At 40.2% G+C, this 22,208-nt stretch overlaps 2 protein-coding genes and 1 long non-coding RNA gene across 6 annotated transcripts in view; 2 read left to right on the top strand and 1 right to left on the bottom strand.

The window, feature by feature from the left end:
- Positions 1-406: 406 nt before the first annotated feature.
- Positions 407-15,252, top strand: LOC137058277 (uncharacterized). The gene is made up of 11 exons (XM_067431514.1): positions 407-493; positions 2,820-3,116; positions 3,198-3,491; positions 9,057-9,362; positions 9,549-9,590; positions 11,364-11,438; positions 11,657-11,704; positions 13,276-13,335; positions 13,452-13,642; positions 14,187-14,464; positions 15,045-15,252. Exons 1-11 carry the CDS (start codon positions 439-441, stop codon positions 15,250-15,252), a joined length of 1,854 nt encoding a protein of 617 aa, XP_067287615.1. The 5' UTR covers positions 407-438.
- Positions 15,253-15,865: 613 nt separating this feature from the next.
- LOC137058649 (uncharacterized) lies at positions 15,866-20,036 on the top strand. The gene is made up of 4 exons (XR_010900778.1): positions 15,866-15,914; positions 16,019-16,085; positions 17,687-17,736; positions 17,858-20,036. It is a non-coding gene; the product is annotated as an uncharacterized lncRNA (long non-coding RNA).
- Positions 20,037-20,548: 512 nt separating this feature from the next.
- Positions 20,549-22,208, bottom strand: part of cacna2d3 (calcium channel, voltage dependent, alpha2/delta subunit 3) — a 57,563-nt gene continuing 55,903 nt past the window's right edge. For all 4 annotated transcript variants that reach the window (XM_067430808.1, XM_067430807.1, XM_067430806.1 and 1 more), the window contains one exon: positions 20,549-21,251. In XM_067430808.1, coding sequence (XP_067286909.1) covers positions 21,159-21,251 — 93 coding nt within the window. In that variant the 3' untranslated portion in view covers positions 20,549-21,158. The remainder of the gene's footprint in view (positions 21,252-22,208) is intronic.

The following is a 22,208-nucleotide window of genomic DNA, read 5'->3' on the forward strand; positions in this document are numbered from 1 at the left end:
CGACATTAGGGTGAATCATTATGACATCAATTTCATTTTTGGGTGAACTAACCCTTTAACTGTATGGTTACCTACACTCTTCAGAATATCTTCTTTTGTGTTCAGCAGAAGTAAGAAATTCATAACGGTTTGGAACAACTTGAGGGTGGGTAAATGATGACTGATAATGATTTCTGGGTGAACTAAGCGATAGATTGAATCGTTTGAAGAGGGTGCATGAGCGCCAAGAGAACTGTTGCCTTCCGCTGAAGTAAAGCATGTGACCCAGAACGGCCCTTTAGTAAATACAGCTGAACGTGCTCTCATGAATGATGTACGTTCATCTTCATAGTTCTGACTGGACAAACACATTAAATAGTTTCCTGTGGTCTCTGATGTGTTACTTCCTAATTCATCTTGTGTGTGTCTCGTCTCGTCTCTTTTCTCACACTCACTGTAATGGAGTTGTTCATCTTCATTGCTTTTCAGCTCCTTATGGAGGTTCAGTCTTACAGTAAGTGATCTCTCATTTAATGTTGATTAAATACTCAAGGGGGTTGAGTATCATCTTAGTGTAGAGAATGAATAACAAACATTTTACAATCATAATGTAAATACAATTGTTAGGCTTTAGTGCTAATTCAATTTATCTTGTTGTAATTATGCTTCCAAAAAGTTGATTTTGTGCTAATTTGATCAGAAAAAAAAAATCATATTGGTGATTTAAGTAACAAATAAGAATCACTAAAATTATTGAATATATTTTGAAACAAAGGTCTTGTTTATGATTTTTGTAAATCATACACAACAGTTTTTCAATAACAGAATATGTACAAGTTTGGTATTAGGGGTAAAAGGCATATTTAACATGATAATGAGCAGCTGACTAACATTTGTTAACATGACATGGTTAAGATTAAAAACTATGACAAATATATTTAGTTGCTACTACTGTAAAACTTTATTAAATTATTATTGGATATCAATCATTCAGTGTTTTCAGATTATTTACTTAAAAAGTTTCTGTATTATAAAAATATTTTTATATTAACATTTTAATATTTACTGAACAATAATAATTAATTGTATTAATCAAAATAAACAGAAAATACTGGACATTTTGCTAAAGAGATTTTTTTTGCACAAGTATGAACGTAGACATGAATAAAAGCATATTTGTCTTAGGGTATGGTGTGCCTTTAGCCCTATTAACTAATTGATATTAGCATGTATTACCTTTTTTAAATTGTGTATATACAATTAATATGGCCTTACTAAAATATCATAAATATGACGTATGTTATAGATACTAGTATTAACTCATAAAATGCATTATAATCGGAAATATATTTTAACAACTTGTCATTGACGATATACATGCTGGCATGCTGGAGCTTTGGATCCATGTTTGCACTGTTAAAACAAACAAGCTACTAATTCCACGGATCAACCACTGTCTGTAATGTGGATTGTATGGCCTACCTGTTAATAAGACGATATTCTGAAACTCTCGTCTCCACAGAGCGGGCACTGCCACAGACCGTGAGCGATGCTGTGGAACGACAGGAAAACACGGAAAAGGATTAGTGGATTTTTAGCAGAACAGAACACTTTTATGGGAATCCCCTGGGGGTGAGGAAGGGAAGGGGACAAGAGGGGCACCTTAGCCGATGAGGGCAAGGGGGCAGTGGCTCTAGCCACGGGGCCACCCCCCTGTGCACGGCCCTGCTTGGAATATCCACTGTGCAAGAGAATTAATTTATATCACATGTTCATATGAAGGTTATTCTGGGAGGTACTGTAGGCTGATGAACGCTATCAGGAAAATGCATTTTTTTTTTTTTGCCAAACATTAAAAATGTATTTGCATCACTTTACTACTTGCATAATCATGCTCCACGTAAACTAAATGAAGCAAGAGAGTAGTTACATTCAAGCTAATTTAAGGGGGATTTATTTTTTAAATATGTCCTTTTGATTATTTAAGATGAGTTTTATGGGATAAAATTATTGACTGTAGGAGGACTTTAATTCAGTAAACACCTGCTTGCCTTTCCATTCATTGTTTATTTTGGTCCTGTTGCAAGGACATTTAAGCCTGGATGCCAGCCGAACTTAGCCCCACCCACAACATTTTTAGGTCGGGCGGTTCGGTCTGGACTCGATCCATAGAGGAGTAATTATCCTCGAACAGAAACTGTTCGGACCAATGAAATCATCAGGGCGGGCTTTAGACGATGACGGACAGATGATCAACAGTAACGTAATCATGCACGTCATCATTTGTTCGAATCCTAAACGGAGAGCTTGTTTGTATATGCATTCACCTTCACTTTTTCTCTCAGAAATTATGATCATGTTGGGTAAGTACTCTGTGTATCATTACATTTTTTTTTTAAATTACAACACCGGCAAAGATCGTTTATTCCAGCGCGCATGCAGACAGGGTTGCCAAGTTTTTACAACAAAACCCGCTAACAAATAACCCAAAACAATAGCTTCTCGGGGGGGGGGGCCTTCTTCTTGGCAACACAGTGCAGTTGAGCTCTGTTGACATTTGACAACTAGCATAATGCATCGCTTCAGTGCTCTGATTGGTTGTAGCTCTATACAATTGATGTCTTTCCCGGTTCGGTTGAAACACACCTCATAATCACAGCCCAATGGAGAAGTTTCAGACTCATATTCTGACTAGAATTGAGTATGACCACCTCAGGCTAAGGACATTCATTAGTACATTTGTTTAAATGTTTAGCCAAAACATAGACATGATTGGAAAATAATGCATGGAAAAATGGTCAATAAGATGTAATGTGATTGATCTGTTTCGGTTGTTTCAGAAGCTCCTGCTGTAAGAGTGTCTCCAGATGGTCTAAGTGAGTCCAGCTCAGTGAAGATGATCTGTGAGACGCCAGCAGATGTTACAGTGAAACAGTGTCATTTCTACATCAACAGTGAACAGAAGAAAATAAAGGTCAGTCAGTCATGTGAGCTCGATCTCACTGGTGCTGAAGTGCTCGGATGGGCAGCTGTAAAATCACCTGCATCTGTCGACATTAACTGCTTCTACTCAGTACATGAGCTCGGGATTAATAAACCATCATCTCATTCTCCTGCTGCCCCAGTGACGGTTCTAGGTGAGAGATTTCACTGCTGTTCTTCTGCGTTACAGACTGTTATTGCAATGTTTTTAATAACTCTGGATTAATTCACTTTAGGCTTACTTCAGAAACCCTTCATCCATGATAGAAACAATGATGACTCGGTCAACATATCATGTGAAATACCACTTTCAGTCAGAGCTGATTTCATCTGCAATCTCTACACTGAGGATCGTCTTTTCTTGCAAAGACGTGTCTCTCAGAACGAGAGGAGCATCATTTGTATTTTTCATTTAAGTCATAGTGAACTCTTCACACAGTCAGTGAACAGCAGACAGCTGAGCTGTGATTATTCACTCAACACTGAACGAAAGATCAGATCACCACGCAGTGACACACACACCATCAGAGGTGAGGACTTTGTGAGTCACCCTCAAGTTGTTCCAAACCTCTAGGAGTTTATTATTTCTGTTGAACACAAAAAAAGAACTTCTGAAGAATGTTAATAAAGCAGAGAGAACAACCATTGACTACCATAGTAGGGAAAAATACTATGGTAGTGAACAATGTTGCCACAGTTACTTTGAAAAAGTAATCTGATTACTCCTTTAAAAAGTAACTTAGTTACTTTACAGATTACTTGATTTTAAAAGTAACTAAGTTAGATTACAAGTTATTTTATTAGTTACATTCAGCAGTTGCCGACAACACCCCTGCCGCCTCAACATAGAAATGACAACCGTTTTTGGCAACACACTTTAAAAAACACACTTTTTTGGAAGTACATTTTTAACAGTTACGTCAACAATGTATCCTGACTAGAGCCCTGCATTTATGCCCGAGCCTGATGGCCCCGACTTTTTTACGCCCCTTTTTTTAGGCTTCTCCTTCGTTTTATATTTATTTTAATAATTAAAAGGAACAATGAGATGTGCTGTGCTGGTGGAAACAACATGAGACCATGATAGCTTGCGCCACTGTCAAGATATGGCTCGCGCAGGGTTAAAGAGTCCATTTTTAGAGTTATGGCCTTTTTACAACTGGTTCCTTCATTCATTTTCTCTGACCAGGTATCTATCTGATTGCGAAATGACCAGGTGTAGGCCTAAATGCCTTCCGAGAGTCTTTCGAGACGTATTTAATTCCGATCACTCAAACAAACCAATTCAGAAGGTGCATGAAAGCATTTCAGACGAAACCGGACAAATGTAAATGTATCTGGTTGGTTAAACCACGTGTAAATTTTACTCCTGGCAAATAATTAACAAATAAATGTGTGAGCGTGTTATGTTGTAGTCAGATAGATATGATGGTGCTACTGCAACATCGCTGCAAATGAGTAAAGCAAGCCAACGCAAATGGCCGTAAATGAAACTTTAAAATAAGTTACACAAAACACAATCATCTTCAATATAAATTAATGAGACTAATGATCTTACCAGTGCTTAGGTCACTCTCTCTCATATTGCGATCTTTGAATTTGAAATGGGCTGCTGAATGAAATGCTGGAATCTTTTGCTTTGATGTGAACTCCATTAAATGAGCATATACTGTGGGAATTGAACATCGGATTTATATTAATTTTGCTGAAGTGTAAGGTAGGCTATAAGACAACCTGCATGTTCTTTTTATTTTTTTATTTTTTAGATTGTGTAGCCCGTTTCGTTTTTTTGAGCGCCATTGCGAATCAGCCTGCCTCAGGTCATCAAAAATGCCTTTGTGGTGGTATAATAACTAGCCTACTTTGTTTTTGATGTCAAAATAGGCAAGGCAAGTTTACTTGTACAGCACATTTCATACCCAATGGCAATTCAAAGTAGCCTGACAAGCCTGACCCACATCAAGATGTTTGGTCTGGAAACTCACCATAGACAGGGCTCAATCCGAGGGGCGGGATAAACGGTTGTCTTTCAAACTCCCTCTGCACGCGATAGGATAGCGGTACAACCAACCGGAGCAACGACGGTGAAGGGGAGCTCGCTGACTGATTAAACATTCGCCGTATCCGGTCGGCTAAACTCCGAACACATCTTTCCTTTTTAAGAATGACTTCAGTGCCGCTCTTTGTTCTTTTCTCAGAGGAAAGCTTAACTCCAAATCTTCCGGAGGCGCGGGCAGAGCTGATTCGAAAGACCGCCGCCGTTTGCCAGTTTCTGTGTTTACTAGAAGACTGTGTTACTAGAAGCACGCAAACGCAACTCGGCCGTCGTCATTATGGCCCCGCCCGCCGACTCTATACACGATGTGATTGGGCCGTCCAGATTCTGAGGAATACAGCTCAGATAGGAATTGAGAGTTGCTAGACCACACTTGCGGGCAGATTAAATTTGCTGCCGCTAGGGTGCGTCTAGATTTCTAGGCTAAATTCAAAGTGCTTTACATAGAAATTAAAACAGTGGTAACAAATGCATGAGAAAAAAGAAAACCATATGGACAAATAAGAAAATAAAAACAAGCATAGTTAAAACAGTTGTAAAGATAATAATAATAATTAAAAAAAATATTTAAAAAAAAGATAAAATAAAATAAAATGGTCAGATCCACAATAATGGTCTGATATAAAAATAAAACATTCTTCAGTTTACAGCCTACATACATGTACCATCTTAATTAGAACACCTCTCATTCATTTCTTTCTCAAACACGTTCATAACACCCTTTTTAATCACTATTCCCTGATTTTTACTCAGGAACCTTCTTGTTAAACCCATTCTCACTCATCATACCCTCCACAGATTTACACATACTCAAACCTTATTGTAAAACTTACTATTTCCATCAAACCCAGTTTTCACTCATCATATTTAACTCAAAAGAACATATAAAATAAAGAATAACCAAAGATAAGAACAAAGGTAAACTAAAACAATTATAAAAAGAATAGAGATAAGATAGGGTGCGATCAGTCGGACATACAGTGCTCAGAGCTCATTCAGTAAACGCACAGCTGAACAGATGTGTTTTAAGTCTGGATTTGAACGTGGCTACTGTTGGAGCAAATCTGATCTGTTCAGGAAGCTGGTTCCAACTACGGCTGGCATAATAGCTAAAAGCAGACTCTCCTTGCTTTGAGTGAACTCTAGGTATTTCTAACTGACTTGATCCTGCTGACCTGAGTGATCTGTTGGGTTTGTATTTAATCAGCATATCTGCAAAGTAGTTATATTTCGTTTCGTTTCTTTATTAAGTTCATTTAGAAAAATGTTTAGAGCAATTTTTTGTTTGTTAAATTAAAGTTTTAATTTTTTTATGTGACGACCCAGTGAGTTAACCGCATTTTTAATCAATTTAGTCTCTCAAACCAACTCTTGAATTGTCTTGCCTTTATATACTTTAATTTAAAGCAGCACTAGGTAACTTTTCAACCTTCATAATATATTTTTTAAGACTCTTGTGATGATAAATCGACTTACAATCGTTGAAGTTGAATGACACGTCTGCCATAGCCTGATGGGGTCTGTATCATTTTTAATCATACTTTTAAACTTCGGGTTTCGGGTAGTAACCCGAGAACAAAAAGAACTACAAAATTCGACTGCTTTACGGCATATACGTCACTTCCACCAACACACACACTTCCTTAAATTCGAACATGCGAGCCCAACTTTGTTCGTCGGATAATATAGTCATGTCCGAAGCAGCAGAGACACATAAGAAAGAAAAGGTTTTGTTGGAGGAAAGGAATAAGAGGAAACGAAAAATTGATGGGATTAAAGGCAGGACGAGGATCAACATGTGACCAGCGTTTGCTCGTCGGAGTGAGCTGAAGGAGGCGTGCCCGGCGATGCTGTCATGCTTGTTACGGTGAGCTACCACTCAAACATTGAACTGAAGTATCATATAGATTCTGTAAAACGGTAACCAATAGACTACTATAATGACGCTGGCTTGTAAACGTGAGCATCGTGATTATTTGGCGTTTGAAAAAAATAAAACCCATGAAATTATATTCATATGACATGCTGAAACATATGCCACTGACTGTAACGTTACCTGGGATGAAGACATTTCACACGCGACGCCAGAAGAACTCGAAATCCTCTTGCAGTGTTCAGGGGAACTGTTAGTGCTGCACCGACCCGCGGGACGCTTTTATGAAGTTATTTGGCCCGCACCGCACCACTGTATATATTTTTACAACCCGCCACGCACCCGCGACCATTAAATAGACATACGGGGTCCGCGGGTTATGAGACGAGCCACGCATCACTAGTTCAGGGCTATCAGGGTTGTCATGTCAACAAATGCATGCACGATGGCATCCCCTGTTGTAGGATTACAGAGCTTACGACAGTAGTTGAGGACATTATTTTTTCCAAACTGTAGGGGGACCCCGAGAGGAAAAGTAGCCAAGTGGGGCTTTAACAAGCAAAAAATTGCTCTGAACATTTTTCTAAATTAGGTTAATAAAGAAACGAAATACAACTACTTTGACATTAAAAACAAAACTGAACTATTTTAATGGCTGCAACAATGTAAAAAATTAAAAAAATAAATTAAAAAAAACACAGGCTCCAGCCGGACTCGGGCTGAGAATTTTGATAAGCTGTCAGTTTTTACAAAAGAAAATGACTAAAATAGTAACTCTCAATGACTTGGATAAGTAACTTTAATCTGATTACTGGTTTGGAAATAGTAACGCGTTACATTACTCGTTACTGGAAAAAAGTCAGATTAGAGTAACGCGTTAGGCATCACTGGTAGTGAATGGTTGTTCTCTCTGCTTTGTTACAAACATTCTTCAAATTGTTCAAAATATATTTTTGTGTTCAGCAGAAGAAAGAAACTCATACAGGTTTGGAACAACTTGAAGGTGAGTAAATTATGACAATTTTCATTTTTGGGTGAATTAAGGCATTTAACTGATTTACATGTGTACTCATGCATCTCTGACGCGGTGACACTGATAGAATTTAGCTTAAGCCCACTAAGCCCAGCTCATTCACAAATGAGAGTACTCTCAAAAGTGCTATTAAAAAATTGTGTCACCAAAATAGGTCGTTCAACTATTCGTGTAACTAACTGTATTTAAATAGGGAAAACGTGGAGGTGCTAGCGTGGAGAAAAGCTAACGTTAGTAAACTATAATCACTATCGTACATCGCTATCATAATTGTTTGTCTTTGGTGATGTATTGTGACTCAGCATCGCATTTATCAAAAGAAAAATAATTTCATTCGATGTTTAAAATGAATAAAATAGACATTCCCTTACTGGAATTCCACGACTACTGAACTTTGCTCCCTCCTGATCGTCGTCGGTTAGGTGTGCGTGTCAGTGAGCTGCATGCGCATGTTTGCGCGTGAGATGCACGGTGGACCAATCCACTGTGAGGCAAGAGAGGGGGGACTCAAAATGTTCCTTAACTTAAAACGCTTTTTTTTTGCCCGTTTGCGTTTTTAGTGTTTTACTACGTACATAATTAAGTATATATAATATAATTGATATATAGTGTAGAATAAAAAATGCTGACCACAGTTAAGATTTTAATAAATGAATCTACCTCAATTTTAATAAATTGTTCACCTGTTTGGGACGTGTTTGTCATTTGACTAGTTTAAAACCACAGTCTGTTTTCTACATCTTTCACTCAGGAGCAAAAATATGCCTTTAAACTTTAAAGAAATAAAGATTTTACATTTATCGTGATATTTATCGATATCGACTGATATGGACAATTATATTGTAATAATTTTTGTAATATTGTAATAATTCTGGAAACTCCTACAAATGCATATGCAATAAGGTCAGCTGCAAAAATAGTGCTATTTTATCACTGCTTGTCTTTAGTAAATCCTGAAAGTAGTTGTTTAACACCAAAAAGAGTTTGTGCTGGCGCACGCTGTAAGTAATCTGGCCTTAATACATTTAAAATGACAAAAGATTAACATGATGAAAGTCACTGGATTTTTTTTCAGGTTTTGTCACCTTCTAATCTGAGATCTCTAGATGAATCAATTTTTTTTTCTTCATTAGATCTTCCTCAGGCCAAGTTAACAGCGTCTGCTTCAGTTATTCTGGAAACAGAGACAGTTGAGCTGAGCTGTAACAATACTGAACATCTGAAGATGGAGATGGAGATGTGTGTCTTTAACATAAATGGAAGAGAAAGAAATTTAACACTGGGCTCATCGTGTCAGATCTCACTCACTGGATCTCAGATCAGTATTTGGTCAGGAGGTCAGAATTCATCTGTGAGAATAACCTGCTTCTACACTGTGAAGAAGACACGAGTTCAAGAACAATCTCCTCATTCTGATCCAGTGACAATAACAATCAAACGTGAGTCTTGTGATATTTTTGTACTGATAATCTGTTTTTAAATGCATTTCTATCAAAAAAACAAACACCAAAGTTCTTTACATACATCTGTGGTTTACTTAAAGATTGAATTGATGTTTGCTTTAAATAATATTTAAGTTAAATATGACAATTTCTCCCTGTAATACTGGTAAATTATCTTCACAGTTTCAACACCAGATGTGGATGATACGACAGCCGTGAAAACCGGTAATTGAATTTGTAAAATTAAAAAGACATTCTTATTACACCTTGTGTGATGTGGCAATTATTCTTTCAGGCTCATTAATATCTCATTATTTTACAATATGATTTTTTAACAGCTTTAACTTTAATTTACCTTTAATTCATGACAATTGTGAGGGGGCGAATTTTTTTTTATAACTCAGCTCAATCCACCTCCCGCCACTTTGACCATTTTCAGGAGTGACGCACTCCCAAGATAACAACGATGGCTTTAAAGGGTTAGTTCACCAAAAAATTTAATTGATGTCATTAATGACTCACCCTAATGTCGTTTCACACCCGTAAGACCTCCGTTCATCTTCAGAACACAGTTTAAGATATTTTATATTTAGTCCAAGAGCGTATCTGTATACACTATACTGTCCATGTCCAGAAAGGGAATAAAAACATCATCAAAGTAGTCCATATGTGACATCAGTTAGTTCATTAGAATCTCTTGAAGCATCAAAAATACATTTTGGTCCAAAAATAACAAAAACTACGACTTTATTCAGCATTGTCTTCTCTTTCTTGTGTGTTCAAACCTCAAATAAAGATTCAAACGGTTATGAATCAGTGAATCGATCAATGATTCGGATCGCATGTCAAACTGCTCAAATCACGTGATAATGGCGATCCGAATCATTGGTCGGATTACTCTAGCAGAGGACAGATGTCAGTCGCTGCAACGGAGTGAGGGCTGTTACGTGTTGAAAATGAAGATGATGCTGAGATTCCCACTATAATATGGAGTGCTCATGCTGAATCAGATTCATACTTGACAGCCATGCTCTTTCCCGGCTGGCTGAGGCATGGTGCGACACGTAAATCGCCTTACCTGCCCCAATGCCTTTTTACCTGATCTGCATTGGAAAGCTTTGGCAGTGTGGAACCATTGGTGCCTCAACCTCATTGCACAACTTTTTTGAAGCTGTCAAGCAAAGACTTTATATAAAGGGAGACGATACTGAACCTATAAATGGGAGAAAGTGCAATGCCCAATATGGTGAAGGAGCCCGCCTTCTAAATGAAAGAGCCATTCGCTATTAAGTCATCGCATCACTGCAATAGAAACAGGCAGTGTTCTGAGACCTGCATTTAGGATTGCTCATTTGCATTTGATTTGTCCAGGCACAAAAAAAAAAAAATAGTCAAGCATTTAGAAACCAAATCTATGAGATAGTTGTTGTAAGATTTCATTGGTGATTACAAATATGAAATTTAATCGAGAGTTTGGCGAACAGTTTTGGAGATTTTGATGTTTCCCAATTTAAAGAGATTATAAATAAAGAGACGTTTCAAAGATGGCCGCAAAGTGAAATTCCTTTAATTCTTAAAGGAACTTTGTCTCAACGCTTTCAACATTTTCTCTGGTCCACTGTCAATCCCACAATGCACCACGAGAGCGTGAATCTCGACTTTCACATGAATTCATTGAAAACGCTCGCCCTGCTCCACACCAGTGAACACGCTCGGTGAAGAGCATCATTGAAGCACTCGGAGAAGAGCGCTAATCATTTTAGCCAATCACAGACATGTTGTGTGCATCAACACAATGGCCAATCAGAGGTGTGCACTTGGATGAGTAAAATGCAGAGCTCAAACTCTGAGTATGGGACACCACACTTTGCTACATATCATGTCACTTTCACTTTACTTTGAATATGCTGCTTTCAATGTTTAATTGTCTATGTTTGCTTTTTTCCCCAAACATTAAAGTTTAATAATGCATCTACATTTTTGTGGTCTTTTTTTCAGTTTCCATGGCAACCTCTACTCTGCCTGTGAACAGTAGGATGTCAATGATCTCAGAACCCAGCACTTGGATGCCAAGTTAGTAACCAAATGGGAAGTCACTCACAAGATGAGACTGTATGGCTTATGAGATGAACATGGACTGTCTTCTGTAGCATCATAATTTAATTTAAAAATATCTTAGTATATTGGTTACTAATTGTTTGTTTATCATAGTTACAGCTATAACTTTTAATTTAAATATTTATTACAGTCTTTGTTGACAATTTTCATTTTGAATGATGTTCTCACTGCAGTTTCAACATCAACGCCGAATAGAACGCCACGAATGGTCACAAAAACAGGTGAGTAAAGTTTAGTGTTCAATTTAAACACATCTTTTTATAGAGGTTCAATTTTAATTTATAACTCATTATTTACAATGTATTTTCAGCAGAAATGACTGCGGTTTCCACTAATGAAACCCCGACATTGACCAGAAGGAGTAAGTCTTTCTGACCAACTCCAGGACTTTCACAGAGTCTTTCTGTGCGGTGTGACTCGGCTATTATAGCCGTGTATAATAATGTTAATAATATAATAGCAGCTGTGTATAATAACCTTGCTTTGGTCAAATGTGATTTCATTTGATGTCTTTTCTGATCCAGATGTTCCTCATGTTCACGTCACAATTGTTTGTACCGGATCATACTTCCATGATGTTCTCTTTCAAATCTCTGTAAAACATTTACATGCACTCAACAGAAGTAAAACAAATCTACACATGTACATAATTTCCCTCTATTATTTTGTGTATTACTTCAAATGTAACATATATAAAGCAACCAAATTAAACTTTACCATAATGCACATACACGTGTATTAAAGTGTTGGTTCCCTTTCAGTCGGTCACTTTTAACGTATGTCGGATGTCACCGACAAATTGGGATCACTTTTGGGAGCCAGCTTCGAGATATAGAGAACGGGCCAATGACTATTGGCGTGCGAGACTTGCATCTTGCGCTCCGCCCTGCAGCGCGGGAATAAAGTGGAAGTTGTGATTCACTTAGGAGCCGAACACAGTGTTAATGAAGAACACTGTTCCTGCTTCAGCAGAAAGAGAAAGAGAAAGAACGAGAGAAAAGGCTTCTTTGAGTGCTGGGAGAGATGGAACGATCAGCGGCGGCCACAAGCTCACTAATACAGTGACAAACTGCTTTTTCCACAGCACTGTTTGGTCTGTTGGTTCAGTGAGAGCGTTCCAAATGGTGAGTGCATACACAGGCTGCACTACTCTCCTGTGTTTTGCCGTGGTCATTCCTGGGTGCTTCAGCACATTTAAAAGACCACATTTTCTTCTAAAAGACAAGCATGGGTGTGACACTGCGTCTTTTTCAAGACGGCATTCCATGCGTTTCTGGATGCAGTCGTTTCCTGTCCTTGTTGAAGGACACGAGCCGTCTTGCATAGCCATGTTGAGATTGTATTCGTGGGTGATCCATGTTCTCTCAGGAGAACGGGATAATGTCGGCGCTCTGTTCGTCTCGCCTTCCCCATGAGGGTTTGAGTGTTCAGCGTGCCGGCTGACAGCCCAGGTTCTCACGGCAACCCAGCGCACGTCACTCTGCGCTCTAGATGCGCGGTCGAGACTATGAATCCTCAAACAGATTGAGTCCCTTCATTTATACCCCAATCTAGTTTTTTTTTTCAGGTGCACCAGAAAAGGGATACTTCAGCTGATAAGCCTGGGGGACCTGAGGATTACAGTGGGGCCACCCTGCCGAGTACATCTCCGTGGGCCCCCGCATCGCAGCATGCTGAGAATGTGTTCATTGGTGGTTCATGTTCTCTCATGAGAGCATGACCATGTCGGCGTGTTGTTCACTAGCCTTTTTCAAACAGGTTTGAGTGTTCAGTGCGCCGTGTGCATTCTCAGGGCCACGCTCACTATCTCGCATGCCTGCTGGTAATAACAGCTGGCCCGGGGTCTACGCAAGTATGCATTTCACCCCGACTCTGTGCAAAGTCTAGGAGGATGAGGAGCAGGTCCTGTTGGTCGCTCCGTATTGGCCCAAAAGGACTTGGTTCCTACGCGAGTGCTCCTCGCGACAGCACCTCCTTGGCCCATTCCTCTGAGGAAGGACCTCCTGACTCACAGACGGGGCACCCTCTTGCACCCGCGTCTGGACCTCTGGAAACTCCATGTCCAGCCTCTGGACAGGATGCGGAGATTCTTGGTGGCCTGCCACAGCTGTGGTGGACACCATCACTTCCGCTTGAGGACCCTCTATGAAGGGGAACCTGTTCGTTGACTGGTGCTCTTCTCACCGAGAAGACCCCAGAAGATGTTCGGTTGGGGCAGTTTAGAGTCAAGGCTGTCTCCCTCTACCCTCAAAGTTTATATTGCCGCTACCACTGCTAATCATGAGTTGGTAGGTGGAAAGTTCTTAGAGAAGCACAACCTGATCGTCAAGTTCCTGAGGGGGCAGAGGAGACTAAATCTGCCTTGCCTCGCCCTCCCTCTATACCCTCTTGGGACCTATTTCTGGGGATGACCGCACTTCAGAGACCTCCCTTTGAGCCTTTGCAGTCCTGTCTCTGAAGACAGTACTCCTGACTTCATTGGCCTCTAGCAAGAGGGTAGAGGACCTGCAGGCATTTTTGGTCGACAAATCGTGCCTGGAATTCGGGCCAGACAACTCTCACATTATCCTGAGACCCCGGCCTGGATATGTGCCCAAGGTTCCCACCACTCCCTTCTGAGGCCAGGTGGAGAGCCTGCAAGTGCTGCCTTAGGAGGAGGCAGACCCAGCCCTGGCTTTTCTCTGTCCCATCCGTGCCCTACAGACTTACGTGGAAAGAACGCAAAGCTTTAAGATCTTAGAGCGGCTCTTCGTCTGTTATGGAGGCCAGAGGAAGGGAAAGGCTGTCTCCAAGCAAAGGATGGCCCACTGTATAGTGGATGCCATCATCTTGACGTATGAATCCCAAGACGTGCCCTGCACGCTCGGGGTTAGAGCCCACTCCACCAGAGGTGTGGCGTCTTCCTGTGCGCTGGCTCGTGGTGCCTTGCTGACAGGTATTTGTAGAGCTGCGGGCTGGGCGACACCCAACACATTCGCTAGGTATTATAGCCTACAAATGGAGCTGGTATCTTCCTGTGTGCTCATTTCCCATAGTCAGTAACACCAAAGTGCCCGTTCTAAGTGTCTGCTTGCTGCGCCACTTCCCTTCTCTTCTCCATGGAACGAATATGTGCGCTTATAAGCTCTAGTCGAGTACCCCAGAATGGTGAACCCTGTCGAGTCCTCCGCACCCCGCAGCAGTCAGACATGGCGGAGTGTCCGACGCCAGGTCTAACACTTGTATGCATTGGTGGAACTTGGTGTTAGACTAGGTCCCATATGTTCTGACTCTCACGGCGGTCCCATATGTGTATTCTTCCATGGTACGGCTCCCTACGACAAGCCGTGTTTTTCCCTCAGTCTGGTGTCCCCTGCCTACAATGGCCAGGGCTACCCCTGGGACTTCCGTATATTGTACTGCCCACAGCCAGTCCATACGTGTTCTAACCCTCCACATGGTAACTCACTCTGGGCATGATGTGGCTTCCGCAGTGGCCCAGCATTTTCCAATAGTATGTTGAATAGTTCTTGCAGAACAGGAGAGTGACTCTTCCTGTGTAAATTTCCCCGCCCGAAACAGACGGGATCTGAGGGGCTCTCGCGGGGTGCTGGAAGTGGTGTTAACTGTGGATCCCAATTTGTTGGTGATGTCTGACATACGTCAAACAGACCAACTGAAAGGGAACGTCTCGGTTACATATGATAACCATCATTCCCTGAAGGAGGGAAGGGAGATGTACGTCCCGTCACTACAGTTTCTGTACCATCACTACAGGCAGAGTCACTAGTTCGGCTCCTTAGTGAAAAACAATAGTGCGTGCGATCACTTCCGCTTTATGCCCACGCTTTGGGGCAGAGCGCGAGATGCAAATCTCGCATGCCAATAGTCATTGTCCCGTTCTCTATATCTCAAAGCTGATAGGGGCTCCCAGAAGTGATCCCAATTAGTCTGTGATGTCCGTCTCCGTTCCCTTCTTCAGGGAATAAAAGTTATCGTAAGTAACTGATACGTTTTGTTTTGACACAGGCTTATTTATTATAATGCTGGTTTCCAGTGGTGTTGGTGTCATTTTGTCTGGACTTATCTGTCTATGGTTGGCATGTAAGTAAAGTTTTCAAACTCTCAAATGTTTTTTGTTTGTTCTGGTATATATAATGGCCTTTATTTAGTTTTTTCAGTATATAATTGATTGTGCAAGCTATAATTGAACATATAATGCTCATTGTTTTGTAGGTCGAAAAAGACGACGATGGTACGCTTTTTTTTCATTCATTCAGTTCAGTCGGAATTATGACAAATAACTTGTTCATTAAGGTTAAACATTATTTAAAACATTCACCTTATCTTACATATGCATGTATGAAAAGATGCTATAAAGATCAATGTTTGATTCTTAGCAATAAGATGAGGTCAATTCCATCAGATGTGCCCAGTCAAGGAATCGATATGGTGAGTATCTGTGCATTTACAAAAGGTAATACATATCCATAATACCATAATGAGTAAGAATGTCTTAAAGGGTCATGACCTTTATGTTATTCTTTGTTTTTTAGAGTTCTGGACCTGCAGAGACATACTCTCTGATTTGTTTATCGGCCACATCTCAGCCCAAATCTGTAGGTGAGAAAACCCAATTTTCAGTAAATGATCTCAGATAATGTTAAGTTTATTAACAGATTTCACCAAGAAATAATAATAAACCTGCTAAGTGACCACAGCAGAAACTGACACCATTTACTCTTTCAAGTCTTCAGCAGACAAGCATTATTAGCCACATCTTCTCTTAAAACAACAGTTCACGCTCAAACTAAAATAATTTACTCACTTTCTTGCTGTTCAAAACCAAAAAGTCTTAATTTTTTGTTCCACAGAAAGAAGTTGTATTCAGTCTTTATTTAAAAAACATTTAGTGTGTAGCAAGCAGGGAAAGTTGGTGGATCTCTCTACTAAATGTTTCAGAGAACCGGGGTTACAAAACCCATTCCTTGAACGCTCTAATTCTCAGGAGTCCCAGGGGCAAAACCTGGATAGATGACGCAATAAGACCCTGCAGTCTAAAACATGAGCAATATTGTACTTTCACCCCTTCCTGAACTGCTACAATCAGTTCATTATAAAGAGAACACACTCTTGAGAGAGAGACACACTCACATGGGGACTGAGTTCAAATCCAAGCCCAGGATAATCAGAATTTGGTTATTATGAGTCAATCATCAATGTACAACATGTCAAAATCCATAGACCTGGCATTCTTAGAGCAAAGTCTGCCTCTGCACACGGACAAGTCCTTTGGCCGAGTGAAAGCCTGAACGGAAGAATTGTGAATTCGGAACATGTGCCTTGATAGTCAAAACGAAGAAACTTCCTGTGTTGCAGATAAATGTGGGAAACAAAATTATCTTTCAGATCAACCTATGTGAACCAGTCGTTCGGTTTTATGGAGCAGGCGAGAGAGCCAAGAGTTAACATTCCTCAATTGTATTTCCTCAAATGTTTGTTTAACACTCTGAGATCCAAAATGGGTGGGAGACAACTGTCCTTCTTTGGAAGAAGGAAATAACGAGAATAAAATCCCTGATTTATCAGATTAGGGGACACAACCTGAATCGCTCCCTTCTCCAGTAGGGAAGAGATTTCTTGTTTCAGAATGTGAGTGCTCTCCTCTGTTTGTGAATAGAGAACGCTGTTGAATGCAGGGGCTTTATTACAAACTGCACTGTAGCCCTGCATTATTGTTCGCGTCACCCACTCGGGAGCTAAAACAGTCAGCCAAGCTGACTTGTAACTCATGTGTGTTCCCACCTGAGCTGAGGAGGCACTGATGGCACCCAGCTGGCTCATTTGTGACTCAGGTAAGGGGGTTGGGCCTTACCTGGAATTGGCTGTGCGGTGCAATTGGAAGGTCAGGTACGGATACCCTTCCCCATAGGTGGATCTCGAACACAAGATGATGAAAGAGAACCCATTCCCGGCAATTTTGATGGTCACATATAAGCATTGAGAAACTTGGCCCACCCGATCACGATGAGCTCATCCGGAAGAAGGGGGACAAATACTAAATTCATCATCGCATCACTGTTAAACAATGAGTCTGAGAAGAGATGATTCTGCTGTACAAAGTGGCAAAGCTTAAAAAACATTAAAGCTTTATGACAAAGAGCTTGTTCATGAAGGTCAACATGTTCTTTAAAGTGATATGATGCTTCTGCATTGCATTACAGGTGTTTTGGTCAATAAACAACAGAAAAAGGCAAATACAGAGGAAAATTAGGTATGTGTGAACACACTGTCTCATCACAAATCCACATAAACAAATGAGATGTCCATCATGAACAGAATGCCATGATATTTATTCTGTGTGTCTTTTCTATCTTTCTGTCTTGTTCCTTAAGAATGTTTACCACATGTACTGCACAATCCCTGACAAACCAGATCACTCAAACGCAGAAGATCAAGTCTACAGTTTGGTGCCCTGATGAGCCTCTGTTTCATTATGTACAGTATTTCTATTACAAAGTATTTTTACCTGCAGAAAATAGGCATTTACTTTCATTATTCAGCGTTCAGTGTGGAACTTAAAATATTAATTATAATTTACAGTTTATATTTTAACTATCTCTCAGTCTGAAATTATCAATTTTTAATAGGTGGCTCATATAAGGCATGGCAGTAAACTGTCACCATTATGTTCAACTAACGTCATTCCATAGAAAAATGTGGGGAAAAACACACAAAAAAAGGTAAATCCAAACGCCCCTTCGCAATTGCTTTAAAACATTATCCACATAAAATTGTAATTTACAGATGAGATTGTTTACTTACATTTTGGAACGTAGCTGTTGTCAGATCCAATGCAGTGTTGTGAGTCTGCTCATTTCATCTTTCAAAACATAGGTTCTTTGCAAACTCAATTATACTGTGCCATTCTTTACAAAATGCAGTAAAGTGCTCTGAACAAACAATAATTCTCCAATGTGATCCAGGAATGCCATTAAAAATAAACCATCCACTTGTTACTGTGGAAGTGTCTTTCTCAAGTCTGCACAGAGACTCACGCAGACACTGTTTAAACAGGGCAAACATTATTTTACTATTCATTCAGTCCTGTAATCAGCAGCACACAGAATATTTCTATTTTATTCAATATCCTATACTTCTATTTGCTTTTTTTCCAGCTCAGAAAACCCCTTACTTTAGGCATATAGTTTGGAATTAGGCAACCATGCAGGCACATCTCTCTCCTGCTCGTGTTGCTTCGATTCTCTCAGCCGTAAATGGTGTAAAATTAGGCCAGTCACTCACTGTCAAACAGTTTCAAAGTTTCCAATGTAAAACCTTTTGGCCTACTGTACATGTAACGCTTGTAGTGGTGGCACAAAACCAAGGGGTTTCTTTCAGAAGGCCCTATGCTGGGGCCTTCTTGTCGCACCATGTTAAACGACAGATGCTTCCCTCACAGGCTGGGGGGCGATTATGAGTGGTTGCTCAGCTCAAGGTCTGTTGCATACATCAGCTCTCTTGGCACATAAATCGACTGGAGATGATGGCTGTGTTTCTAGTGCTCAAACACTCCCTCCCAGATCTGAGATGCCATCATGAGCTCGAACAGACAACATCAGTGGTCTCTTACTTAAACCATCAGGGGGTCTGAGGTCGAGGGGAAATTGCTTTTTCTGAGGGCAGCTTACATTCCGGAACATTAAACCAGGGAGCAGGCATCCTGTATTGAGGCAGGGCTGAGACCTGTGGTAAAAGAGAATCCACCCTGAGGTGGTGGAGCTCCTGTGGGAGAAGTTTGGTCAAGCGGAAGTAGACCGGTTTGCATCTCTAGAGACGACACACTGTTCTCCCTTATGTGTCCAGCTCCTCTTGGACTGGATGCTACGGAGTAGATATGGCTACGTCTATATGCTTTCCCCCCGATCATTCTGCTCTCGAGAGTTCTGGAGAGGGTTTACCAGGACGGGGCCTGTCTTTTACTAGTAGCCCCGTACTGGTCGGCCTGAGTATAGTTCTCGGGTATAATCTTTCACCCTCAAAACCTTCGAGCCTATTGAGGAAGTTCCAGAAAAGTTCCTCACTCTAAAGACTGTCTTCCCTCTTGCCATATTTTTTCTTAAAATAATTTGAGACTTACAGGCCTTTGTCATGCCTGGAATTTGAGCAGATCATGGTGAAAGCCTTTTTTTACCCTAGGCCGGATTATGTGTATAAGGTCCCCATTAATATTGTGGGGCCTAATGTATTTCTGGTCTGAAATATCTGCTGTGTCCTGTTAGGGTTCACAGAGATGCCCTGTGGCAGAAGTCTCGACGCAGTGTCTTATTCTCTCTTTAGGGAACCAGGGGTACAGTCGTAACCTGAGACATTTTTTGGAGCTTGAATTTTTTTTTTTACTGTGGATAGTTTTAAGCTATGAAAAGGACAAAAATGTCAAAAGATCAACATTGTGTTTTCATGTCATCATGACCCTTTAACTGTAAAATACTGTTAAATGTATGGGTTTTGGAAGTAAAAACAATGAATTATCATCCATCATCAACAATTATATATAATGTATATATGATGAAAAACAGTAAAAGGACATTCCATGAAATCCCAATTACGATTATATTTTATTTAATAAATTAGCTCATTATGTTTGCTATGAATCATGTACATTAGGTTGTTTTGTGTTTATTTGCATTGTTTCAGTGTATTTTGTATATGATCCTGTATACTGGTGACCCTTTAAACATGAGTATATAGTAAATAAAAGTTGATTTCGGTAATTCAACTCAATTGGTATGCTAACATCATATTATTAATTGAATATACATTTTACAATATACAGACACCAATGTCCTATAACGTAAACACAGCAAACACTCAATATTTTTACAATGAATTTCTGGCAACCAAAGTGATGCTTTTTACCATAAATGTGTGCTTTGCACTAAAAAAAGCTATGATAGTTGTCAGATTTGATTGTTTTTAGTCCTAAAATTCAAGTTGCAGGTCCTCTAAGAGAAATGAGAAATCTCTGCCTTATTATAACCTAAAGATTAAAATAGCTCAGAGAATTTAATTAAATGACAGAAAACTGATGGAAAATATGTTTTTATTTACATAACATGGCTTTCCTTTGATGTAAAGGGAATAGGCAATTAAGTTACTTTCCAAATACTTTTTTAGGCAGGCAAAACTTATAAAGTTTGTGAAGAATCCACATCTCATCTTTTGATGACAATGTATGCTATTCTTACAAACAGCACTGTGAAATATTCCTATTTTGTCACGTCATGCATCTTAAGACTTCAAATTAAATGCCGAATCAATCTGAGAAGCAGGCAAACAATAATTATATAAATTACATTTTTGCTCAGTTTTTTTGTCTGTGCTTAGCAGTACAGATTAAGACTAAAGTTGAGGTGTATGAAAGAACCTTGAAGAACAGCTACATGGACTGCGTTTAGCTGTGACGGCTCGTGGCGGCCACTCATATCCAGGTATGTTCACCGGTCCACATGTAAGAATAAAACACTCAGCACATTCTAACACGTCTTTGACGGTAATAAATATCATCTATCTTCAGTAATTCAGACATCACTAAGATGATTTTTGTCTCAGTGGACAGAGACTTCATGTTTGGCGGAAGCAAGGCTCTCTGATTTGAGTGTATAAATATAATGGGTCAGGGCAAGGGGTCAGAGGTCACCTGCTGACCAGGAATGACAAAACTGGCAATAAAATGGCCACCATTGGAAAACTCAAAGAATTCGCTGATCCACATTCCATTGCGTTTTCCTGTTGAGAAAAATACATAGTTAGGGTCAGCAAACAGAGAAAAACTCATTTGTAGAGTATTAAAGGTGCAGTATGGATGTAATATTGACATCTATTGGTTGAAATGTGACCTTCAGTTCAAATTCAAAAGAGGCGTTTCCCCGACCCTACCTCCTCAGACTCCACAATCACACAGATTGAGGAAGTGCAACAAGAACAAGTGCAACTGACAACAGAAAGCGAAAAGTCTTTCTGGGCTTTAAGCCATTTTTATCTCTCAAAGGCATCTACAATATTTTTGGTTTTAAAGGGGGGGTGAAATGCTGTTTCATGCATACTGAGCTTTTTACACCGTTAAAGACTTGGATTCCCATCCTAAACGTAGACAAAGTTTCAAAAACTAATGTTGGACGTTTGATGGAGTATTTCTGTGTTAAAAATACTCCTTCTGGTTTCTCACAAGTTTCGGAGAGTTTTTTTCGAGTATGGGTCGTCTTGACGTTAATAGAGCGGAAGGTCCTTGTATGGACCGTACGGGCTCTTCTCCCGGAAGGGTGCGCGCGCGCGTGACTAGAGCGAGAGAGGAAATGCACGGCCGTAAACACTCTCTCAAGCTGCAGATCCAGTCGTCCGTGAACACTAATGTCGGTTATAGTCCGCGCCGCGCTCCACTTTATTCCTATGGGTGACGTCGAGCGACTTCAACGCTTCAGCACAGCATTCCGGGAAGGCAGCGCTGCATTTGAACCGATTTGAACGCAGAAATGACGGGAAGCTTCACAACATCGCATCGCAAAGTGGATCTCCACACTCCAAGAAGTGTGTTTTTGACGGAGCGGTCCCAGCGATAAAGGTTCGGTCCTGCTTTGGAAGCAGCCGGTGAGTAAAACTGCTTCAAATGTCTCTGCTGTTGCTTATCGTCGCCTGAGTAAACATCAGTAAACGACACGATCGCGTGCTTCGTCATTCAAATGCGCT

This window comes from Pseudorasbora parva, chromosome 22 (genome assembly GCF_024679245.1).
Source record: "Pseudorasbora parva isolate DD20220531a chromosome 22, ASM2467924v1, whole genome shotgun sequence".
Taxonomy (NCBI): Eukaryota; Metazoa; Chordata; class Actinopteri; order Cypriniformes; family Gobionidae; genus Pseudorasbora; species Pseudorasbora parva.